Source organism: Meleagris gallopavo, chromosome 1, assembly GCF_000146605.3.
Source record: "Meleagris gallopavo isolate NT-WF06-2002-E0010 breed Aviagen turkey brand Nicholas breeding stock chromosome 1, Turkey_5.1, whole genome shotgun sequence".
Taxonomy (NCBI): domain Eukaryota; kingdom Metazoa; phylum Chordata; class Aves; order Galliformes; family Phasianidae; genus Meleagris; species Meleagris gallopavo.
Genome location: NC_015011.2, coordinates 2,180,273 through 2,204,587, shown reverse-complemented (window position 1 = coordinate 2,204,587; position 24,315 = coordinate 2,180,273). Strand labels below are relative to the sequence as shown.

Here is a 24,315-nt window from a genome sequence, read left to right as displayed (position 1 = left end):
AGCAAGTGGGATGTTGCCAGTCTTCATTAAATAACTTTTTAGGAGGAGTAATGAAACAAATCTCAAGTGATACTACATGCAAACTCAAAACAAGGCTTGAAACACAGTCATCACAAAGTGATTGTGTGTGCGTGGATGGATGGGGTTGTGTTCAAATCAGACTGAGCAGATTTACGGTTGGATTTGTTTGTTTCCCATTCTGCCTTGTTCTTGGACAGGCTTACATGCATCCAAGATGATCATTCTTTCCTAATTTACCAAAATAGAAGCTGGTTTTGATCAGTGCAAGATCAAGAAGTTCTTTCTGTTGTATTTATCTCATGTATTCACATTACATGAGTACGGTGTATTCCATCTAGATTAAACTGAGCCTTTCCAAGCTGCTTTTTATTAAAGATTATATTTGTTATATTATCTTTATAGTTCAAAGGCTTGTATGCCCAATTAGAAGCCTAAAATTTGCATTGCTGTCATCCATGTAGGTGTTTGCTTTACCATTTAAAGCTTATATCCTAGTATTCAGTGAAAACTGTTCTTCAAGCTCCAGGGTTAAAAATGTGCATCCCAATTTGGGTAATTCCAGCATGTGGTTCCCCTTGCAGCTGCAAAGACCAGCTGTGTGTAAGGTACATTTGTATAATAATTTGCTGGTGTACTGAGTGGTGTTTGTATTTTAAGGCTTTCTGTTTGCATGCTTTCTTCCGGGAGGTGAATTTTATTAACGAGTTATTTGGGATAATAAAATTCAAAGAATATCAATTTAAATAGAAGTGTTCCATCTAATGGTGCCTGTCAGGGTGGATGGCAGTCTCATTTCTTTGATGAAGGTGTTCAGAGCATACACAGCCCTAGCAGGTCAGATCAGAGGTCCTTCTAGCTTATCAGGCAGCCACTAGGAGTAGATATCTCAGGAAAAGTGGAAAAATAGGGGAATTACACAGGAATGCCATTTAACCTTCAAAAAAGTAGTGCAGTGTGACATTCTTGAGCCAAACATTGTATTTTTGATCTTAATCCTTTGATGGACAGTACCTTGTAATTGGCTTCTGAACCCAACTGTGCTTGTGATACCCCAGTATCCTCTTGGAGTGACTTCCAGGTTTTCATTATGTGTTGTTCAGAAAATGCTTGAGTTGTTTCTTTAGTTGTAAACTTGCTGCTAGAAAACTTCATTGGCCAACTTCACTGGAAAATTTCATTGGAATAATTGTTTGTTATGCCACTGATGATTTCATACAACTGCCTCATGTTCACTTGCAATTCTTTTTCTAGGCTGGAGAGATCTAATCTACTTAATGTAATGTCCTAAAATATTGAAAATTTACCTTAGCAATTGGTTCATCAGACTAATTAGGATTCACAACCAGGAAATCTTTTCTGATCCCCATTCTGATTTAATCCTATTGGAAGTCCCAGCCCAACAAAGACTGTAAGACTGTGCATAACTCTGCACATGCAAATGTGGAATTACTCACTTCTTGAAGTTGTGCCTTGTATTTATGTGCTTTGCCAGATTTGGGATCGTAAATTCTCTCTGTTAATCTCTGCAATGCTCTTTCCTCCCTGTATGCAAGAAATAAATTGTTGCATTACAAGGAACCGTTTCCACTTTGCTTATGTTAAAAGCTGAACTGCTATCCTATCCTACCGAGTGGGAATCATAGAATCATAGAATGGCTTGGGTTGGAAGGGATTTTAAGGATCATGAAGTTCCAACCCCCCTACAGCAGGCAGGGCCACCAACCTCCACATTTAATACCAGACCAGGCTGCCCAGGGCCCCATCCAACCTGGCCTTGAACACCTCCAGGGACGGGGAATCCACAGCCTCTCTGGGCAGCCTGTTCCAGTACCTCACCACTCTCACGGTAAAGAATTTCCCTCTGATATTCAAACTAAATCTATCCTCCTTAACTTTCACCAGGCAAAAAAAAAGCATCTAAAAAGGTCAAAGGTCTGCCAGTCCTCTTTGTTAAACCAGGTTTTCATCAACGTATTAAACTTAGTGCACTCTAGACATAATTAGTTGTCTGTCTTCGAGTGGTGCATGTATAAGAACCTGCTGGAATGTGTCTTTCCTCCTCATCTCCATCCCTAAATTTCAGAGGTCAGACTGCTGAAAACAGATTTATATTTGCTATTAAGAGAGATGAAATAAATGAGAGGATGGCAAACATTTGCTGAAGCTTTTGTCAGTGCTGGAATTTTTAGGCCAAAGAGTCTAAAAATAACGTGGGCAGCATTAACACTGAAGCTGATCCTTAATAGCACCAAAAATACATATTCTGGGGGCAAAGTTTGTAGAAACAGAATATCCCAAGTTGGAAAGGATCATAGAGTCCAACTTCAAGTTGTATTCAGACTTCTGCAGAAGTCATTTATTTAGTGGCACCATACACATTTGGCATTTTTTGAATGTAATAGAGCAGGAACAACTGTAGTTCTCTTCCGCCACTTATCAGAGATTTGTTAGGAAAATTCTTTCCTTTGCAGCTTTTGGAAAAGTCGCACTATGTAGTCAAGAGTAAATAAAAGCAAGAATCAACTCCAAAGTACGTGAACTTTTGCTGGCAGCACTTCCCACATGGTAATTTGGAGGGCTTTGTGTGGGCACAGTTTGATTATGGACTGCTTCATAACATCAGTTACAGATACTCAGAAATCAGATTGTGGTATTCCTTCCAAATGATCTTTAGAAGAACATAACCATTTGGTTTGTGCTTTACATGTTTCATAACGCACTTGCAAGTCATCACCCACTTAACATGTGAAGACAGTTTTGAAAAATTATTTAATATAAAGAGTAAATTAATTGAAGAGCTAAAAATAATGGTACAGCAGAAAGGACCTTCATTACCACCAGTCCTTTCATGCTTTTTTTTTCCCCTGCTATCTGTTTTGCAACTGTTTTCTATACTGTTCAACAAGTCCTGCGAATTCACAGAGCAATGGGTCTGTGGAATTCACTCTTTTGGGATGAGGTAATCTTAGAAAAGGATGATCTCCTCACCACCACCTTTTGTCTCATGCTGGAAGATACCACTGTCTGGCTGCTGTTTCACACTTCTTGCTTGCAGAGAATCATTAAGGTTGGAAAACATTTCCATCAGAAGAGGGATGGCCAGCAGAGAGGTGATTGTCCCCCTCTACTCTGCTCTTGTAAGGCCCTGTCTGCAGTACTGTGTCTAGGTCTGGAGACCCTAGAACAAGAAAGACAGAGAGCTGTTGGAGAGGGTCCAGAGGAGGGCCATGAAGATGATCAGGGGACTGGAGCACCTCCCTTTGAAGACAGGCTGAGGGAGCTGGGCTTGTTCAGCCTGGAGAAAAGAAGGCTGCTGGGTGACCTCATTGCAGCATTTCAATACCTAAAGGGAGCCTACAAACAGGAGGGGAATCAACTCTTGGAAAGGGTAGATAACTGCAGGACGAGGGGAAATGGTTTTAAGTTGAAGGAGGGAAGATTTAGGTTGGATGTCAGGGGGAAATACTTTACAGAGAGGGTGGAGAGGTACTGAAACAGGCTGCCCAGAGAGGTTATGGATGCCCTGCCCCTGGAGGTGTTCAAGACCAGACTGGATGGGGCCCTGGGCAGCTTGGTTTAGTATTAAATGTGGAGGTTGGTAGCCCTGCATGTGGCAGGGGGGTTAGAGCCTCATGATCCTTGAGGTCCCTTCCAACCCTGGCCATTTTGTGATTCTGTGAAAACCTCATCCAACTGTCAAGTCATCCCCACCATGCTCACTAAACCACATCTCTCAGTGCCATATTTACCCTTTTCTTGAACACCTCCAGGGACAATGACTCTACCACCTCACTGGACAGCCTGTTCCAGTGCCTCACCACTCTTTCTGAGAAGAAATTTTTCCTCATACCCAACCTGAACCTCCCCTGACACAGCTTAAGGCTATTACCTCTTGTCTTACCACTGCTACCTAGGAAAAAGAGGCCAACCTACACCTCACCACAGCCTCCTTCCATGGAGTTGTAGAGTCTTCTCTATCAAAGCTCTTCTTGTTGGCCACAAGTTGTACCAGAGGAGGTTTAGATTAGACATAAGGAAAAACTTTTTCCCTCAGAGAGCGGTCAGGCTCTGGAATGGCCTGCCCAGGGAGGTGGTGGAGACGCCAACCCTGGCGGTGTTCAGGAGCTGTCTGGATGAGGAGCTACAAGATATGGTTTAGTGGTAGTAATGGTGATGGGAGGACGGTTGGACTTGATGACCTCATAGGTCCTTTCCAACCTTGTGATTCTATGATTCTATGCTTCTATGATTGTTCTTCACTGTTATTTCCAGTTTGCTGTTTGATATCTCTCTGAACCACCCATGATACTACCTTCCATCCATTGTGCATTCCCATGCATCAGTTCATTGCTTCTTTATGTGCACTGTAAGCAACTTGAGGACAGAAACATTTTTTTTTGTTACTTTGTGTGCTGCTCAGCACTGATGGGCTCTGATAGCAGCAGCAGGAGCAAGTAAAGCAGGTCAGGACATTTGCTTCAGCTCTCTCCTGTGCTGCTAAATTGGGTCTACCAGGTAACACAATCCTTTGCAAGGCTGGATTTTGAAGCTAGCACTTCTCTGGATGGCACCCAGCATAGAGCACATGCTGGAGACTGTCCCCAGGTTGTAATTTGGCCACACATATGCTGATTTGTAGGGAAAGAGTTTGCACATACTGTTGGGTTATGCTGTGCTTTGCCTGACCTCAGACCCAGCGCATCATTTTACTGAGCAGCACAGGGCTAGCACTGGATGCCAAGGGTTACACAAAGAACAGATGCTTCTGATGAGTGTCAGCATTTTAATGAGGAATCAAATTAAGCCCTGGATACTTCTGGCCATCTAATGGTACAATTTTTTCATAATCCATGCTGGTTTTTTGTTGCTATTTTTTTTTCTATATTTTATGACAATTGCCTGAAGTCCTGATCTGGTGGGATTATGCCAGATACCTGCACAGTTGGAAACTCATCAGCCATTCAGATTCCTTCAGTCAGAATGTCAGTTTTATCACAAAACTTACCAGGGTGATTTCACATTTCCTCTTCAGTAGACATTTTGTTTGAATGCCATGAAGGGGCTCCTTTTCTCAGAGCCCCCGGGAATACGATAAGCTATGCTCTTTGAGAGAGGCTAGATGAGCACAAAGTTACTCTCATTAAATTTTCTCTTCGTGCTTTAGCATAGAATATTTCTTTTTAAAGCTCTCTCTTATTTTCTTTTGTGTCTTCATCCCATTACCTTTATGAGATTGTGGTGCATCAGCTTGATGGAAAAGGTGGGCGCGTGGCTGCCTCGGAGCACACAGAAATATTTTGCTGGCAGATGAGATGCTTGAGGAGCAGCTGGGAAGGCGAAAGCAGATCGAGTAATTGTAAACTTAATAAAAACACGTTAATAAAAGCATGCTGTGTGGTGCAGGGCGCAGATCAGGCTGCTGTTCATATTGACTCTGGAGAAGAAAGGTATTTTAAATTTCACGTGTATTGACTCTGGAAAGTATTTATTGAGTTGCATTGAATGAGGATGGAGTTCTGTCAGAGTGTCCTTCAGTCCCCGTTGACCACTACAGTATGTATTTTTCCAATCGTTTTCTTCAATTTAATTGTGAAATTTCTAAATGATAAAAAATAAATAAAATTTGGACAACTTCCCTGCTGTATATTCCAAAATATACCCCTCAGGACATGAGGTGAGTTCGGAGAAGGAATCTCCTGCTTCAATAGGGCCAGGTCTGGAACCAGACCACATTGCTTGATCCATTCAAGTCTTAAAAATCTTTACGTTTTCCCTGCAGTTTCCTCGTAACTACTGGTTTTGTATTGCTTATCTTTTCTTACAAGTTTCTTCTTCAGTCAAACCCCACCAGACTCTTAAATTCTGTAAAATTATCATTATTTACAGGAGCATCGGAGAAGCTATCAGTGAGGGAGATGTTTCATTTCCCTTTTGAGGAGTTTCCTTGCTGTTGGCCATTTCTGACCATGCATCTGAGAGTCCTGCCATCCATCACCCACCAGAAATCAATCACAGATCTTTTGCTTGCTTTACCATAATGTGCACTGCAGCCTGCTTTCCTGAACGGGAGATCCTGCCCTGCATGCTTTATGGCCATCTAATGTTAGATAGTAATCTCATTTAGTGTTTTCCCAAAAGTGCAAATAGTGCATTAGGGAAGCGTAACAAGCACAGCAGATCAATACAGAGCTGGTGCTTGCCTTGAACAGATTAATCCAAGAAAATGGACTTTGTTGACTTCAAGAAAGTGGCTGTTTGCTGCATTGACCAGCACTGGGACTGCGTTGCAGGAGTGGGCTGAGGGCACAGTTGGAAACATCACCAATGGGAAACGATGATATGAAAATAAATCAACATGTCTTATGGTGCTCCGGTACTGTGGGCATTGTAAAGCATCCATTGGAGCATTCCAATAAGGAATTATACGTGGGCGCTGATGGCATGGCTTAGGAAAAATCAGTCGACAGAGGGTAAGAACTGAGTCACACATCTACAAAGAGCATACACAGTGCTTCCTCTCTTATTTCTGTTTCACCCCAGTACAGCCATAGACTCTGCTGAAGTCAGTCAGTGTACAGCATTTTTTGTGGTCATACATTTTGATGCCTGACACGCTTTTGAAATGCTTGCTGATAGCATTAGAGGGAGGGATTAGGGGGAAATCCTCATCCGCAAGAGCCTGCAGAAGTTTGAACTTCCAGATCACAAAGTGTTTTAAGCTCCGGGGACTGCGTTTAAATTCTGTTTTAGGTATTTCACAAATGCACGGTAATGAATGAAAGGAGTGAGAGAGCTGTTTTATATTGGTATATATCGTAAAATCAAGGAGACTTTGCATTTCTTCTTTGGTACTACATCTTGAGTGGTTGCCAAGAAGTCAATTCCCTCAAGGAACAACACTGTGCTTCACGTTTCATTTTCTCACTGTACTAAAGCAGAGATCTGCTCGAGCCAATCAGCAAAATAAGAAAGAACAGAATATTCATCTGAGGATGCAGCTGCTGATAAGTCCTGTTCTTTTTACGACCTCATTGAACTAAAAATAATGTGGGCTGCAATGGATGTTGGAACAGTCAGGCTTTCCTGGTAGGTTAAATGGGGAAGTGTATTAAGTATGCAGTTGCCACACATAAAACAAATAGTGTTATACAAACCTTAGCTGCTGTTTTTCTGTGAAGTTTCAAGTCTGGTTTTTTTGTTGGTTTTTTTTTCCCTACCAATGAAATTCTTTATTTTTTGCTGTAAAAGAGGTATAACAGTGAGTAAGGACATTGTTTTATGGGGAAATGGTGGTGGTAGGTGGGTGGTTGGACTAAATGGTCTTGGAGGTCTTTTCCAGCCTTGGTCATTCTGTTATTTTAGATTTTGAGTACCTTAAAAGTTGTCTGTAAATTAAATATCTGATTAGCTTAAAATTACATTGGAATTCTGATCGTTCTGCCAACCTCTTGCTTCTAAAATAGGAGTTGTATTTCTGTTTCAATTCTGTGTCACTGTGTGGATAACATTATATAGATTAATACAAATGACAGGATTTTTGTCCAAAAAAGATTTGGTTTTGCAGAATAGTTTCCATTCCTTTGTGTATTACATCAGCCAAAAAGATGGCAAGAGTAATTAATTCACACAGTAAAGAAAACAGACAAAGTTCCTAAATAAGTTGCACATCTGGCAGCAGGGTTACAATTGAGGTGATGGGTAGAAGAGAAGGGGAGGAGGATGTGCCGAAAATAGAGGCTATCATCAGATCAGCAAAAGCAGATTGTGTAATTTGCTGATGGCAGCAGGTTTTCTGTATTCTGCAGGTCAGCCCAATGGGTCCTTTCCGTCTTCTGCAGCAGCAATATTTAATAAGAGGCGAGACTATATGGCCATAGGACTATACAGCAATGACGCTTAATGAGTCCTGCATTTCTCTGACTATTTTTCTTTATGTAAGTGAAATCAGACATGCTCAGTATGACCCTCAGTTCAAAACACAGAATCGTAGAATGGCCTGGGGTTAAAAGGACCACAGTGATCACCGAGTTTCAACCCCCTGCTGTGTGCAGGGTCACCAGCCACCAGACCAGGCTGCCCAGAGCCACATCCAGCCTGGCCCTGAATGCCTCCAGGGATCCAGGGGCATCCACAACCTCCTTGGGCAACCTGTTCCAGTGTGTCACCACTGGAAATGAAGAAACATTTCCTCATATGAAGTTGGATGTTGATTTTCTCTGCCAGCTAGAACCAAGAACTAGATCAGGATGACACTTGTGGTCCTAGCAGCTCACTTTCCCATTTGGGTCTGATGTTACCCAGATTATAACCCAAACAGCTCTAAAAGCAGCCTTCTTTTTGTGACTTTAAAGTGTTCTCCCTCACTTCTGTTATTTAAAGTTGCATCTCTCCCGAAATGTTTTTGAGAAGGAAACCAAAATCTTCTTTCTTCTTTCCCCAGGCGTTATGAGACTCAACCAGTCTGTGCTGATCTTCAGGGCAAAATTCTGCAGTGTTACCAGCAACATGCTCAGGAGACCCTCAGCTGCTCTGCACTGGCTAGCCAGTACCTGCATTGTGTCAATCATGCCAAACAGGTGAGTGTAGGAATCTTGCTACTATAGTAATTGCAGAAGGCAAAAAAAAAATAAGAGGAAACAGTCAGATTATCCAATTAGTCCCTTGTACACGTTAAGCAGTAGTGTTCCCTGTGTGTTTGTTCTCACAAGCTCTGTGGTGTCCTCTTTCAATTTACTTAAATAATAGGGTTTCCATCTCTTCCCTTGGGAAACCATTGTTTAGTGTAGGAGCTAACACTGTTGGCAGATGTTTCCTGGTATCTGCAGGTTTAGCAGTCAAACAAGGGGATTAAACTAAGTGGTACTATTTGTCATAAATACCACTGTTTTCAGTAACAAATGAATGGATGTCTCAAACTAGATTGCTCACCAGCTGGAAGTCTTGATTTCTTTTAAGTTAAGCATTCAGGGTCTAACGCTGACGTTTGCCTGCTCTTTCCCTGTATACATTCAGTTTGCTACTCTACGTGTTGCTAAGTTAGATTATAAACATATATGCTTCATTAGGGCAGTAGAAGGGAAATGTCAGTACTATATAAATGATCCAGTTAAAAGAAGCTAAAATTTCTAAAGATTATTCTTTTTAATCAGCTTAAATCTTTCAAATACGGAGGTGCGTGTGTTGATTTCAGTTGTTCTTAAAGAAGCCAGTTGGAAACATGCTTATAGGCCACATATAAAATCATAGAATCATAGAATCACAGAATCAGAAAATGGCTTGGGTTGAAAAGGACCACAATGATCATTGAGTTTCAACCCCCCTGCTATGTGCAGGGTCGCCAACCACCAGACCAGGCTGCCCAGAGCCACATCCAGCCTGGTCCTGAATGCCTTCAGGGATCCAGGGGCATCCACAACCTGCTTGGGCAACCTGTTCCAGTGCATCACCACCCCGTGTGAAAAACTTCCTCCTAATATCTAACCTAAACCTGCCCTGTAGGTAGAAAGTACTTAAAGAAGTCTGTTAATCTTTGTTTCTGATAAAAGCTATGAGTTAATATTTGAGCATGTGAAAATCATGGAATTGTAGAATCATTAAGTTAGGAAAAAGACCACTGAGATGATCCAGTCCAACTGTCAACCCATTCCCACCATGCCCACTAAATCATATCCCTCAGTGCCACTTCTCTGCATTTCTTGAACACCTCCATGGACAGTGACTCCACCACCTCCCTGGGCAGCCTGTTCCAGTGCCTCACCACTCTTTCTGAGAAGAAATTTTTCCTCATACCCAATCTGAACCTCCCCTGACACAGCTTAAGGCTATTACCTCTTGTCTTACCGCTGCTACCTGGGAAAAGAGGCCAACCCCCATCTCACTAGAAAGAATTTGGCTGTCATCATTCACTCTGACCTTTCTGCAGTTAAACTGGTGCAGTCTTGCTCCTGTACTGCTCGAGATCTTCCTGGAGTTAATGCTTCTCTCGGTTTAAGTGCACTGTAAATTTTTGTGGGAGACAACAGTTGCAGTGCTAACACTGTTTCTGCACTCTGCAGCACTTAATTCATTTGTGGGGTGCTATTATTGTAATTCTTTGTTTATATAGTTAGTGTGCTCCTGTCTGAACTGGCAGCCTGGCAGTGCTGGATGACAAGCTCAGCAGCTGCAGCTCGTTCTGTGAATGTGCTGCAGTGCAGGATGAGGACAATTTGTGGGGCTGCTCGGGCAGCTCTGAAATCACCCCATGATATTAAACCTTGTTATCATCCGTAGAAACTTTGACCCAAGAGGATACCTGCAATGAAGTATAAAAATCAATGAGATCAACCTGTCCCTTTCAGATTTACCTCCTTCGTTACACCTTTGGATACTTTTCCTGCACACTTGTTAATGCCCTTTAATGCACTCAGCTCCTGTGCTCCTTCACCGCCTTTAGAACTCTACAGCCTACCACTTCTCTCTGCTCATAAAAATCTTTCCTGATGTTGTAACCTGAGGGTCTCCTTTTTAAATCTCCATGCTCACACACCCAGGTGTGAGAGGTGCAACAGGTTTTGCCCAGGTCCCTTCCTACCATGGCAAGCAAATATTGGTGTGTATATGTGTTATTTTCAAAGCTTTCACTTAGTGTGATTTTTGTATTTCAAAATCCGGTGTGAAGTTTCTAGAAAAAGAATTTTTTGAGACATTCTAGAATCACAGAATCATAGAATGGCCTGGGTTGAAAGGGACCACAATGATCATCCAGTTCCAACCCCCCTGCTGTGTGCAGGGTCGCCAACCAGCAGACCAGGCTGCCCAGAGCCACATCCAGCCTGGGCCTGAATGCCTCCAGGGATGGGGCATCCACAACCTGCTTGGGCAACCTGTTCCAGTGTGTCACCACCCTCTGTGTGAAAATCTTCCTCCTAATATCTGATCTAAACCTCCCCTGTCTCAGTTTAAGACCATTCCCCCTTGTCCTATCACTGTTCACCCTCGTAAACAGTCGTACCCCTTTCTTAGAAGAAGAAAATAAAGGCTAGTAAATTATATTAGGTTGCTGTGTAGTTGGCATCATTGATGCTTGCATCATTTGGAAAAGTCATTTACTGCATTTATAATTCTATACTATTTTTAACAGGAACTGTAAATTTTAATTAATTATACATATTTAAGCTATAACTGAAGTTTATATCTGGTAGGAATGTTTTCAGAAGGCTATGATGAGGGCGAATTAATTCATGTTCAGAAGGTGCAGGAAAAGGAAATTGCATAAATATGAGCATTAAGTTTCTGAGCCCTTTTAAACACCTTTTTTTGTTGAAGATCTTCAGCTGAGCCTGTCAAGTAGTTAAAAGTGTTTCCTAAATGCTTCTTATTCTCTTTCACACGTGCTTCAAGATGAGAATTCAGAGGTTTCTCTCTTATGATAACAGAGAAAGAGAAGCCTTTTATGATGGAAATATTTGCAAGCAGGAATGATTGTTTTTCATAACGAACATCAGTCCTCTAGAGCTCATCCTCCATGTGTTGCAGCTGTAATTGTAATTATTTTTACTCGCTGATTGCCTGGAAGTCCAGACAAGCAGTTACTTTGAAATAATTGCCAAACACCGCTATAAAATACTGCAGAATTACCTATTATGTCTGCTTGGTCGGAAGACAGAAGAGCAGGATAAATAGCAGATTCAGAAATGAAAAAGTTAACTGACATTGGCTACAAGAAACAAACAAAGAAGAAAATTTGCTAGAGGGAATAGACCAAGATATTGAAAACCAAATAAGTTAACTAATCCGATTTCCTGGCGGTGAGTCTGGGCACTTGTGCTCAGGCTGAGCACACTCTGTGCTTTTCATAAATTGAATTTATTGACTCCTCTTTCTTTCCTATCTTGCTTATAATTATCTCACCCTCTCTTCTGTATGCTCCTTATTTCTCATCCTGTCTGTAATCTCATGTCTCTATCTGTCCTTTTCTCCCCTTGTTAGAAAGTCCTGGAGAGCTGTTAATTCAGAGGAGTTTGACACATTGCTGTATCTTCAGTTTAAATCTTCTCCCAAAGTCATGAGAAGCTAGTGAGATAAATTAAGCTCTATTATTAATGTTTGTATTTTATTATAATAGAAGCAGAGAGAAAAACTGCTTAATGGAGCCATTAAAGGGAAGACATTAGGATTGTCTGTGCCATGGATTTGTGTTCCCACTGCTGAAGGATCTCCAGCTATTGCACCATCTGCAATAATACGGACCATCCACTGGCATTTGTATTGCTTGTTCTAATCTACTTCTCGCTGATGTGGTCAGTGTGGCTGTTGAATACCCAATTTTATTTTTCCTTGTGCTACAGGGAGTCCTAATTCCTATATGGAAACACAACCGCAGCATAGCTTAATGACATCTGTGCAATGTTTTCCCATTAGACCTCTTATTTCACAGGGGTGCAAGTGTCTGCAGGCAGGTTAGGTCCGAAAGTACTCGAAGGAATGATAACAACAGCTGCTGTTGTCTGACAGCCTGGCTACAAAATGCTGTCCTTCAGCCTCTTCAGCCTTGTAACCATTACTTTAAATTGTAGGACAGAGTGGTCCACAATCATGCATCCTCATCAGAGTAACCATTTCATTCAGCCTCATTCTCCAGTATTTTCACTAGGTACTGTCTCACTGTCTAATGGAAAAATATGTAAAATGAGTGTGGCTGTGAACTGAAACGCAATAAAAGGACACTGTCTTTTATGGATACCATTTAGCACTACCTTGATTAAAGAAAGTTAATTATGAGAGGTTCAGACCACGTTCCCTTCACACCTGCATTGATGTCGTGGAAATAATGTAAATACGTGAAGTAATTAAATGTTGTGGGCAGAAATATGCACCTAGTGAACAAATACCTGTGATTTCTTTCCCTAGGACATCAAATGAAAGAAAAGTAACAGCATTTTTCTCTGCTCTTTTGGGAATTTCCAGTGTAAATTTATGCAGTGTTACATTTACCCCAAGTTAATGTTCAGCCCAGCAATGGCTTGGAGCAAGTTTCTGCATTACTACTGCAAAAGGAGACTTCTAGTAGAAATAGCCTTCATCGGTTCTACAGAAATCTCTGAGGGGATCCTGTCAGTAAACTGAGATGGAGGATTTTCTTAATTAATACAAGTTTCCCCTATCTTTGTTTATAAAAGCAGCGAGGGAGCCTAAAACTGATTCCTTTCATTCTGTTAGACTGAACCTCTCTATCACGAGTTCTGGATATTATTTGTGAACAGAGATGTTCAGCATCTTTCCATGCGCTCACTGTTGACTCCTTGGGATGTATCTTAATCCTTCTTGCAGTAACACTGCTTGATACAGTTGAGTGTTTCTCCGGATGATTTTTGGAAAGACTGTGAGGATTTAAATCATAGAATGATTAAGATTGCAAAAGACAGCTAAGATCATCCGTCCATCCACTGACCCATGCCCATCATGACCCCAGAAACCACATCCACCCTTTTCTTTGAACACCTCCAGGAATGATGACTCCACCGCCTCCTGGGCAGCCTGATCGAATGCATTACCACTCCTTCTGGGAAGAAACATTTCATAATATCCAATCTGAACCCCCCCCCCCACCCGGCACAACTTAAACCCACTGCCTCTCATCCTGAAAAGACAGCAGATTTCTGTTCCCTTCATTGCTAATTTTCCTGAGCCCTAACTTCTATGACTCTGTGCTGTCCAGATCTGCAGAGAATGTTCTCAGTCTGGCCAGATGGTGTTCCAGTATTTGAGTCAGCTTGCAGGTCTCCTGTGAGATTTCGAGGTTCACATTTGGGCCTTCTCCTGACATAAGCCCAAAACATTGTCAGACCCCTTTCTATCGTTTTTTACAAGGAGATTCAAAATTTCTTCCCTATTTTCTGGATACTGAAGACAAGAACAATAGATTGCTTTGGTCAACTTCATAGCCCACTAATGAGTGTAGATGATGCTAGATCCTGCTTTCTATTCTGTTCTAGATATGTAGTATCTATACATCTGCTCATTTCTAAAGACCCTTCATTTATGGTTCATTACAGTAGGAAACTCTTGGTAGAGCTCTGCATATTATCCCTGCAAGTCTGTGTTTTCATGGTAGAGGCCAGGACCTCTGAATGGAGTCAAGACCCTGTAGCAGAGCTTGCTGGTGTGGCAGTAGGAATAATTCTTGGAGTACTTGACAGATCTATCCTTTTAGCTCTGGGTGGCCTAACTGTGCACAGGAGGTGAATAATGAAGTGAAAGTTCAGTTCGACATGTTCAGACTATCAAGATTATGATGATGACTCGGAATATAGGAAGAGTGTAGGTAGGGGACATACTTAGTGCTGTGTGACTTCGGGATATATTTCCTCCAGTATGTAACTGCTGGGAACAGGATTTATCTTATTGTAAGGTCAGACGTTTTAATTTCCTTAATAGCCATAGCATGACTGGAGCTATGATAGCATTAAGATGGATGAATAGGAATCGTTCCTGCAGCTCTTCAGTTCTCCAAATGTCTGGCTTGTTGAGTCCTCGAATAGCTCCATTCTGCCTCTGTGACTTGTCCCTGCAATGATATGCATGTTAACAATGTTTCTTTTTCTGTATTTTAATTGGGGGAAGAAAAAAAAAATTGCAAATCCTGGGAAGGAAATGTCACCAAAATTCGGTGTGTCTCTGGAATAACTTTGAGTTATTGAAACACGTGTTTCTCCCTCTCTCTTCCCTCCCCTCTGACCATTTTCTTAGCAGAGCATGCTTGGGAGAGGAGGATAAAGGCATTGTCCAAATCAAGCACAAGACCATCAACTCTAATTTCAGCAGAAGAGCATTTTTTCCCAAGAATGATATGACAGCCCATTTACAGGGCAGACCAATAAAGAGAAGAACTGGAAGAGCCATTTCAAGAGCAGCAGCCATCACGGCTCAATCAGTGTGGCCATTTGAAAAGCCAAGACCTATATCTTATTACATCAGAAATCATACATCCGAAGACACTGTTCAGTCTTAGTAAAATCCACTTATTTGTGATTGAAGAAAGGAAAAGAAAAGAACCTCTCACTGACCTTAGAAAGGGGAAATATCCTTCAAATGCTGCCATTTCATTGCAGAATCTCCTCAAAAACTTCTCACTGTCAAAGGCATGGGTATGTAACACTTGGTGTGCCGGGATGTGGCAGTGCATTGTAAGTCAGCTGCTGCTCCTCGCCGTATTTGTTGCTTATATAAAGTTTTTCTTACAGTGGATAATGACATAAATTTTACTTTAACTTATTTTACAAATGATGTGGTCTAATGAAATCTCTCATCAGGCCTTCTGCTGAAGTGATGTTAATGATCCAACACTTACAATTTAACACGGCCTTCATGAAATGATTCTGTTGTGCTTTTCACTCTGATAAAGTACTGATGAATATGCCTCATTCTGTACCAACAATAAATATATTTTATGAACAAAGTCAGTGTTTCACTCTGTCTCTCTTTCCAGTTCTCAGAGGCTGATGATGTTCCCTTTGCTGTGCTGTTCATGTTTTTCCAGCAGATGTTATTACAGAAGCTTTTAAAGCATAGGATTTTATGCATAACCAGCCTTGGTTCCATGAATACTACTTACATATTACTGTTTTCTATCAAAGCAACTAAATCAATGCCATGTGATAGCATGTTGTCATTCATGAACTACCAGAGCTTCCTTTCTTGGGAGTACATGGGAACGGAAGGGCATGCAGCACCCAAAACTGCAAACCTTAATACAAGTAATATTTTGGGGGTACTAAATCATATGCCTTTAATATGGGGGGATCAGTTTCATTTTATCATGTCTTTTCAGATAACTGCTGCAGCATTCATCTTACCAAACAATCTTAGAAGGCTTTTACACCGTAGTAATAGTTTCAAATGAGCAATGTGTCTCGAGCCTTCTGCTATCTATTTACCTGTTCTGTTTCTCTAATTGGCTGCGTTTGAACTGCATTCTACTGTACAACTGCGTGTGCACCTGCAGATCTCATTTGTATTCAGAATACTGCTAGTGTTTCTCCTATCCTAATTATTGAGATGCTTGTTGAGTACTGTTTAATTAAGGGGTTCTTCTTTGTTTTTAATGTTACAAAAAAAGCTAGGTTTTTTTTTGTTGTTTTTTTAGTTGCAAAGGTACAGTAATAGCGTAAGGAAAGGAAAATCCTGGCATTCAGTGTCAGGTGCCAGGTAAACTGCTTGAGAGAAATAATAGGAACATAAGTGACATGTTTACATGGTGACTTGCTGCAGTGTTTACAAATCAGCTAACTCACAAATTCTCCTTTATAATGTTCTCTTTTGTAACAGAGAGCCAAGAAGTTGGCAGATCCATCCTTGCCAGACTTAGAGTTGGCAGCAAAATATAGCATAGAGAAAAAGCAGACGTTTATAAGGCCAGATGATGCTGTAAAATCAGGAGAAGAGCTATGTCGGGAAGGAAGGTCTCTGTTATTGCCAAATGTTTATTGGTTTCCCTTACTGACAGCCTTGAGCAATGGGAGTCAGTCTTGCTTGCTTGCTTTCTTCCAACTGTGTTTCAGGCTTCATTTGAGATGATGTGTTCTTTAAACATCTTCTGTATCATCAGTGGTGTCATCTCTAGCATGTTTCGCTTGAGCTTGGAGGATGCTGATTGCAGCAGGCAGGGCGTAGTCCTTAAAATAGTCTGCTTTGTGGACAACTTTTGCCTTTAAAGTAGAGCAATGATACTGAGTGTTTTTGGAGTGAGCGTCAGTTTGCCACCTCTTCTGCCTGTGCCATCACTCCTTCTGCATGTCTGCATTCTAATCCCTTCTTTGGTCTTCAGCTTCTTCCTCCCTCCCTCTTTCTCACTTGCTGGTGCACAGGTCAGGCAGGACACACCTCTTTTGAAAACACTTGAGATGTGGTGTTGGACATTTCAAGGAAACAGTAGGTCTGCCTAGGAGGGGGACACTTTGCATGTTTTGGATTAACTATATGAAAAAGAGACAATACTTCGTAGGGAGGACAGGTCAAAGAATCATTAAGGTTGGAAAAGACAATTAAGATGACCCAGTCCTACCCTCAGCCCATCCCCACAATACCCACTAACCATGTCCCTCAGTGCCACATCTCCACATTTCTTGAACACCTCCATGGACAGTGACTCCACCACCTCCCCGGGCAGCCTGTTCCAATCTCTCATGACTCCTGAGAACAGATTTGTGCTAATATCCAATATTGACCTTTCCTGGCACAGCTTATGCTGGGATGATGAAGGGATGATGCACTGTACCTATGGTAAAGAATAATTTGAGATATTCCTGTTGGTCATTTACAAGAACAGTTGTACCTAGAAGGTTTTAAATGGAAAACCAGTATTGTAGGAGCTAAATCAAAGCTTTTCATTGTTCTTTGCTCAGTTTCTATGGAACAAGTCACAACTCTTTCAGTAGTGTCAAAATAATCACTGCTATCTCATCTAATTTAGTAGTGTTACACTCTTTTAGGTACTAGACTTCCTTTCCTCAGGAATCATGTGTGTCTGAGATGTCACTTAGCTTTACATAGTCATTTTTTGTTTTGTTTTTAACTTGCTAAGATATGTCTGCATTACAGTTTTAAACAGATATTTGGAACTGGCTTTAGCACACAAAGACTGGGGGATGGGATACATTTTACAGCACAGACTGCCACTGCTTTGTTCTTTTTTAGATCCTGTGCCGCTTTTTGAGGGAGTTAAAAGAGGGGAGTGGAGTCTCAGGTGGACTCCATCTGATGGATTCTGGCATCTCTCAAGCTGAAGTCTCTTACTGGAGAAGAGACCCTTGCCTTTATTGATTCTTTTCTTCTTCTTGTCCTTCATATAAACATACCTGTGCGTGAAATTCAGAAATCTGCCCCATCCACCTGGTGTCCTTTCTGTCAGATCTATAAAGCAGACAGTTCCTGGTGTTGTGAGCCATAGCTGAAGCCCTGAGTCTTTGTCACACTGTCAACCCGTGGTGCTCAAGGAAACTATTTACTACTGTGAAGTTTGCTGGCTGGCACAATTCAGTCTCTGGCTGGCATTTTGTCACAGACGCTAATGATCATTCACAGAACAGCTTCTGGGGGTTATTTCTTCTACCCCTTGGTTCAGTCTGAGTGATATTTATACCTCCTATATTGTCTGAATTCCTGATAGGAGAGGGAGTCCTTCCCTCTTCTGTCATTTTTGTTTTTCCTTTCCAAAATAACAGAAATTCTAGCCATTATTCTTCTCTGCAGACTGCTGCTTAACCTGCGAATGCTGCTCAGGTTTGGGCAAGGCAAACTGATTATTTCTTGTGCTTTCTTTATGTGTATCTTTCTGTTCTATTAGCACCTGGAAATCAGCTTTTCATCACAGTAGATGGGTACCACCGAGAAATGGAGAAATGTTAGCCTTGCTTTTCAAAGAGAGTGAAGAAGGCACTGCAGGTGCATGTCCATCCTACAGCACAAAAGTCCTTTCTGTGTTCAGGCTCTGATATCTCTACATTTGAAACCATCCACTTATCGTGATCGGCATTAATGAAACCATTTATGTCCATGCTATGAGAACCATGATTCTTCCTTAAAAGAGCTGGGGGCTCTTTTTCAGGGCTGAGCACCCACTGTCACACTGAAGTTCAGCAGAGCATTGAGTCACTTCCAGATTCTGGCTCTTAAGAGCCCAAGGCAAGATCGGAGTGGAGGGCTGGAAAATGAGTAGGAAATTGGGGAGGTAAGGCAACTTGACAGCAGTGTTCACGTTGGGTTTTGCTGAGTGAACACCCTGCTGTTTTCAACTCTGTGTTAGTGAGGAATGTCTGTCATCTCAAGTCACCTTCCTGTTTGCTCTCAGCTGCTGTTCTTATCTTATTATCACACAGGGCCCGGAGGCAACTGCATCTCTGGTTTAATCATCAGGGTGGTGGTTATCCCATAGCACCATGCTCAAGGTATTCCCATTGGATAAAATTCTGTGCAGCAAAGGTGCTGTGCCTTTCCTGAGGCTTTCTGACAGCAAAACACTGCAGTGCAAACTTACCTACACCAACAGAGGAGCATCATCAGCAACCATCCCTTCCTGAGGAATGGGGAGACATCCTGAATGTGGTGTGAGCAGGACCTGGTCTTCAAGTCACAGTGAAAAAGCCAGGCAGGTTCCCAAGAGCACAAGGCGCTGAGCCAGGGCTCCTCTGCAAGAATGTCTGCTCCCTGTGAACAAAGATGCTGGGTAATTAGAGAGGTAATTAGTTTAGTAATTACTGAGGTAATTAGTTCATTTCTCTCTCAAGCCAGTAGCTGCTAGAAAGAGGAGAACATTGAGCCTTGTGCTGGTGGGAACACCTTGAATTGCAGCCCTGCTGAGTTAACCCATCTCTATCCTGTGTGGAAGCAGTGCTTGGCTAAAAACAGAATGGTCAGGAGGAAAAGTAACCCTAAACACTGTGTTTGCTTTGTGTCCAAAAGCTTTTGAAGCACCTTGCAGTGAGATCTGAAAGCCTTTGTGCCATAGCCAGGAGACTGAAGCAGCAGATGTAACGTGCAGGAGTGATGCAATATTTATTACCAAGGTTTTACATATTCCTGGGTGCACCTTTTGGGTAACCATTTCCAAGTGCCCCCATAACATTGCTGTCATTGGATTACCCACCCTTTGTATCAGAGGCTGCACACCTCTTTTCCCGTGGGCTGCCTTGCTGCTTTAGCAGAGACATTTCTACCAGTCTGGGGTGCAGCTGGTGTTTTCTGTACAGCTGTCATATGAAGCCTTGGTTATTTTCTAACCGCCCTACACAGGAAAACTTTCTTCCCTTGCAGGTCCCGAGGGCGGTCAGGGGCAGAGCAGCTGTCCCAAAGCAGGGGTGACTGCACTGACGGTGTTGGGGCTGCAAGAGAATCGAATTCCCTAATAAACTGCAAGTCAAACAGGTTCTACTTGATGTTAATCTATTGCTTGTATAAAAATAGCAGAGCTGGAAAGGACTTACAGCTCACTTCTCTGCTATTCCATAAAACTCGATATCAAAAAGTTGTTCTCACATTCCTTAAAGTCCACATTGCCTTCTCCTTGCAAAGATGTTTGGAAGTTTATTTCATTGTAGTGTAGGAGTTTGGCTCTTCAAAGGGATTAGTGGGAGAAGTGTGGTGGGAGGGTCAAAGAGATGAGCTGCTGAGTAGCCATTAATGGATAGAATCTTTTTTACCAGGCTGCCCACCAGAATGTACTGCATCTCTCCTGTTTCTCAGGTCAAACAGAGAGGATTATTTTTTTTTCCCCTCTCAGTTTTAATATTGTTAACACTTGGGCTGCTTTGAAAAGGTCAAAGTCAGTTTGAATGTCTTTGAATCTGACTCTCCTTAAAAACAAGCAAACAAGAAATCTCTATTCCACTTCTTTCAGGTGCAGAGCCTGGTGTTTTATAAAGGAGGTGTGTGCAGAGGTGAGGAGCTGGTGAGTGGGGTCCAGCAGATAGTACTCTGAAATACTCAAAAATTACTCAGGAAATACTCTAAATGAGCGATTTTGGATAGAGAAAAGTCTCATCATCTCTTTAATTCAGTGCTTTACTTAAGGTTCCCATGCCTGGAATCAGGTGAACAAGTGAAAATCTGCCTGAAAATGAAACGAGATCCACATACACCTCCAGGAGCACAGAAGGGGCAAAAGGAGCAGAGTGTGTATGTACTTCGTGGGTTTACAGCTTAGAAGTGAATCCCTTCTATTATCAGGACTATTGCAAAGGACTGCAGAAATGCTGAGAATGGGACGTGGGATCTGAGGTCAGAGCAGATAGGTGATAACATGCCAGCTTAGTGGGCAATGTCCTTTGTTCTATAGCACAAAGTAGGAAGGAAATCTCCCAGCTTCCATTCCTTAGTCCCAATTTGCCATTTGTCATCTGCAAACACGTGCAGATGTTGTTTGTTCTTGCAGGTTTGGGGGGAAAGCAGCAGAAGAGAAGAGGCGGGGGAGAGGCAGGGTGTCAACAGCAAGAGAATATTAAATAGCCTCCAGGAAAACAAGAGACAGTCGTGAATCCACTTCAGGCTCTCAGAATGGGTAATGTGCTGCTGCTGCTGATATTACGGGAAGCAGAGTGTGTTCTGAGATCTGCCTATCGACCTGGGCGTGCTGCCTTTGTGGCACGGAGTCTAGCAAAATCATTCACTCAGTGCAAGCTGCATTTTCCTTCAATGGAGAGTGCACCCATTAGGGAGCCTGGAAAACAGCGTCATTATGAATCACTATCAAGTCTTGCCTTGTGTTGTTTTTTTTTTTCCTTTAAATGGAAGCTTTTTAATCTGACGTCGTGGAGCTTTTTGGGTGTTTAGAATGAAGCTGATTGCTGCTGTTGCAGCTTGGTCTGCTGTTACCAAGAAACCAAATATCATCGTGAAACTGTGTGTTGCAAAGCGTGGTGACTCAGGGCTCCCTGGACAGGCAGTATTTTGCTGTATTGAACCTCCTGATACGTGGGGCCAGCCTCTTGGGCTTTGTGGCCTTTCATGTCCCTTCCTAACACTTTCTAGCTGGGTTTGAGGTTCTGACTTGTCCAATGGGACCAAGTGGACAGTGTGAGACCACAGAATTGTAGAGTCATACAGAATCAAAGAATCACAGAATCGGGTTCCCTACAATAGGTCACACAGGGACAGGTCTTGAATATCTCCAAAGAAAGACTCCACAACCTCTCTGAGCAACCTGTTGCAGTGCTTTATCACCCTTACCTTAAAGGAGTTCTTCCACATGTTTGTATGGAACTTCCTACATTCGAGTTTTAGGCCATTTCTCCTTGTCCTATTGCTACACACCACTGAAAAGAGTCTGGCCTGATTTGCATCCCACCTCCCTTTAGATATTTATAAACATTTATCAGATCCCCAGTCAGTAAGGTTGGAAATGATCACTAAGATCATCACATGACAGCCCCAAAAGATGTATATAGTTAATCCATGTCTGTCAAGCAAAAACAAACTTTTATTAAGTGTTTAATATGGTGTGTTTTTATTTTTTTGGGGGGGGTGGGTGAGGGGGAGGAGGAAGGGGAGAGTAGGTGATGTACAACTGGGCAAGCTTTGATATCCGACAAATTCACAGAATCACAAAATCATAGTGGTTGGAAGGGACCTCTGGGATCACAAAGTCCAACCCCCCTGCTAAAGCAGGTTCCCTACAGTAAGCCCTACCTTGAACTATCCTCAGCTACTCTGTGCTCTTCCCCTAACATTCACTCTTTGGCTCTGCCTCTTGTCCTTAAGCAATCCCTTCCCCCAGACAGGAGTTCCTCTCCACTTGATTTATGGGATTACAGAGCTGTTCATTTTGCTCAGGTCCATCTCAGCTGCCTCTGGGGAGGGCTCATTTCCTCCACATTGCAGGAGAGGAGGGGGAAGGAGAGGGCTCTGGGCTCCCAGGCTTCCTCTAAGTGGGCTCTTTCATTTTTAAATTGGGTTTGTGCTAGGAGGTTAATAATTCAGCTCTGGTCCTCCTTAAAAGTGGTGATTAATCCCCTGCACATATAGGAGGTACATGAACAGAAAATACCAACATGGTACCAGGCATTTTTTTCCCCCAGTAATGAGAGCTATTCATAACCCAGCTTCCTTTAAAGATTCCAGTTACGGCGCAGAAGACAGTATTGTTCATAAAAACAATTCAGAAGTATTTTGTTCCCCAGTTCCTGATGGGGAAAAAGTCTTCAGAGAAAAGTAATTGTTGGCTTAAAACTTCAGGCTGCATTCAGCAGCAATCCATCACCTCCACGTGTGATTTGAAGCTCGGATTACTCAATATACAGGCTGGGAATGCTCAGTAGGAAAGAACAGAGTGGGGCAGCATGAAATATCACCAGGAAATTGTTTCTAACCTGCTTTCATTTCATGCCTTTCTCTTTGCTGAGAGACTCAAGATGAGGGAAAAGGAAGAAACTCAAATCCTTTTTATGTTCCTGTCCTAAAAAAGGCACTAGGAATGTGGTGATGTGGGAACCTGCTGACTAACTGCCCGAGGATTCCGTTATGCCAAAGTATCACCTATCCCTGCAGAGTGCTTGAGATTCTGCAGCAGAGACTAGAATGGCCTGGATATTACCATGGGACCATCCCATCCCTGGAGATGTTCAAGAAAAGTGCATATGTGGCACTGAGGGACATGGTTAGTGGGTGTGGTGGTGATGGGTTGATAATTGGACTAGATGTTCTTAGTGGTCTTTTTCAATCTTAATGGCATATTCATCCCCCACTTGCATGAGAACAGAGAGCCTGACAGCTAGGAGCATGTTCTCAGAAGTGCTTTGGATTTCTCTGTGCCATTGAAATCAATGGGCATTGGGCACCTCATTGCCTTTGTGGATGGGGATCGGACCTACTCCTTACAAAATCAAGGGGCACCTTTCAATGTGTACTTTCACAGCAGTCACACAAGAAGTGAGAGATCAGCCCAGGCATCCCAATCCATAGCGTGGTCAGCTGCTGGAAATTTGTGAATTATGGCAGCTAGGGATTAAGTCTAGGAAACTAGAACAGGAGTTCTTGTGCTTTCTCTGTCCCCATGACATGTCTCTGATGGATTTATTGCTTTGTCAAGCCCTTAAAAAATAGCTGTTGAGGACCCCAGAAGCCCATCAGACCCATTCTGGGTCATACTACACATTTACAATAGGAACCACACTATCCAGCGTAGGAAATCAGAGCAGAGATATTTCCAACCCAAGCCTTGAGCACACACACTTCTCTTAAGTAGCCCTTGTCTACAGTTCAGCTGACCATCAATATCCTCAGAAAGCATAAATAGAACATGACTGACAGCAACTTTGTCCTCATGTCTAGGAAATCTCCTGCTAAAATAGACTCGGAAAGAAGCCAACTGAAAGTAAAATGCTATAGAAGGAAGCACAAAAGATTGCTGATACTTAATAGAAATTTACATCATAAAGGCCGTTTCAGGCTCCAGTGTCTCAGAGACAAGCTTTCATTTGGGACCGACTTCAGTTTCATGTTAATTTGCTGTAGTTACAGCTACCTAAGTGGATGTGTGATGCCAAGCCTTTCATTTCTTGATGATAATTTTTAAAAGCTATTATTGACCCATTTGTTTTGAAAGCTTGCTGTAGTTTGAGGAAGCTGGGCAGATGTCTGCTCTGCAGCGTGGGCAAGACGAACACTTTTGACCTTTCATAGCCATGATGAATGTGAGGATAACAAGGACAAATCTTCAGACTTCAGACCTATTTGGGGTTTGAATCTCCATGCTATTTGAAAGTTGAGGAAGGCTGGTTTGCTCCCAGAATTGCCAGTTTATGTGGAGAAACATGGAAATAA

The 24,315-nt window shown here is 42.3% G+C and overlaps 1 protein-coding gene across 1 annotated transcript in view; it reads left to right on the top strand.

Annotated features, from left to right (window-relative positions):
* CHCHD3 (coiled-coil-helix-coiled-coil-helix domain containing 3) overlaps nt 1-15,460 on the top strand; it is a 113,402-nt gene extending 97,942 nt beyond the window's left edge. Inside the window, exons 5-6 of the mRNA XM_010711344.3 lie at nt 8,462-8,597; nt 14,752-15,460. Coding sequence (XP_010709646.2) covers nt 8,462-8,597; nt 14,752-14,778 — 163 coding nt within the window. The 3' untranslated portion in view covers nt 14,779-15,460. The remainder of the gene's footprint in view (nt 1-8,461; nt 8,598-14,751) is intronic.
* Nucleotides 15,461-24,315: the final 8,855 nt, after the last annotated feature.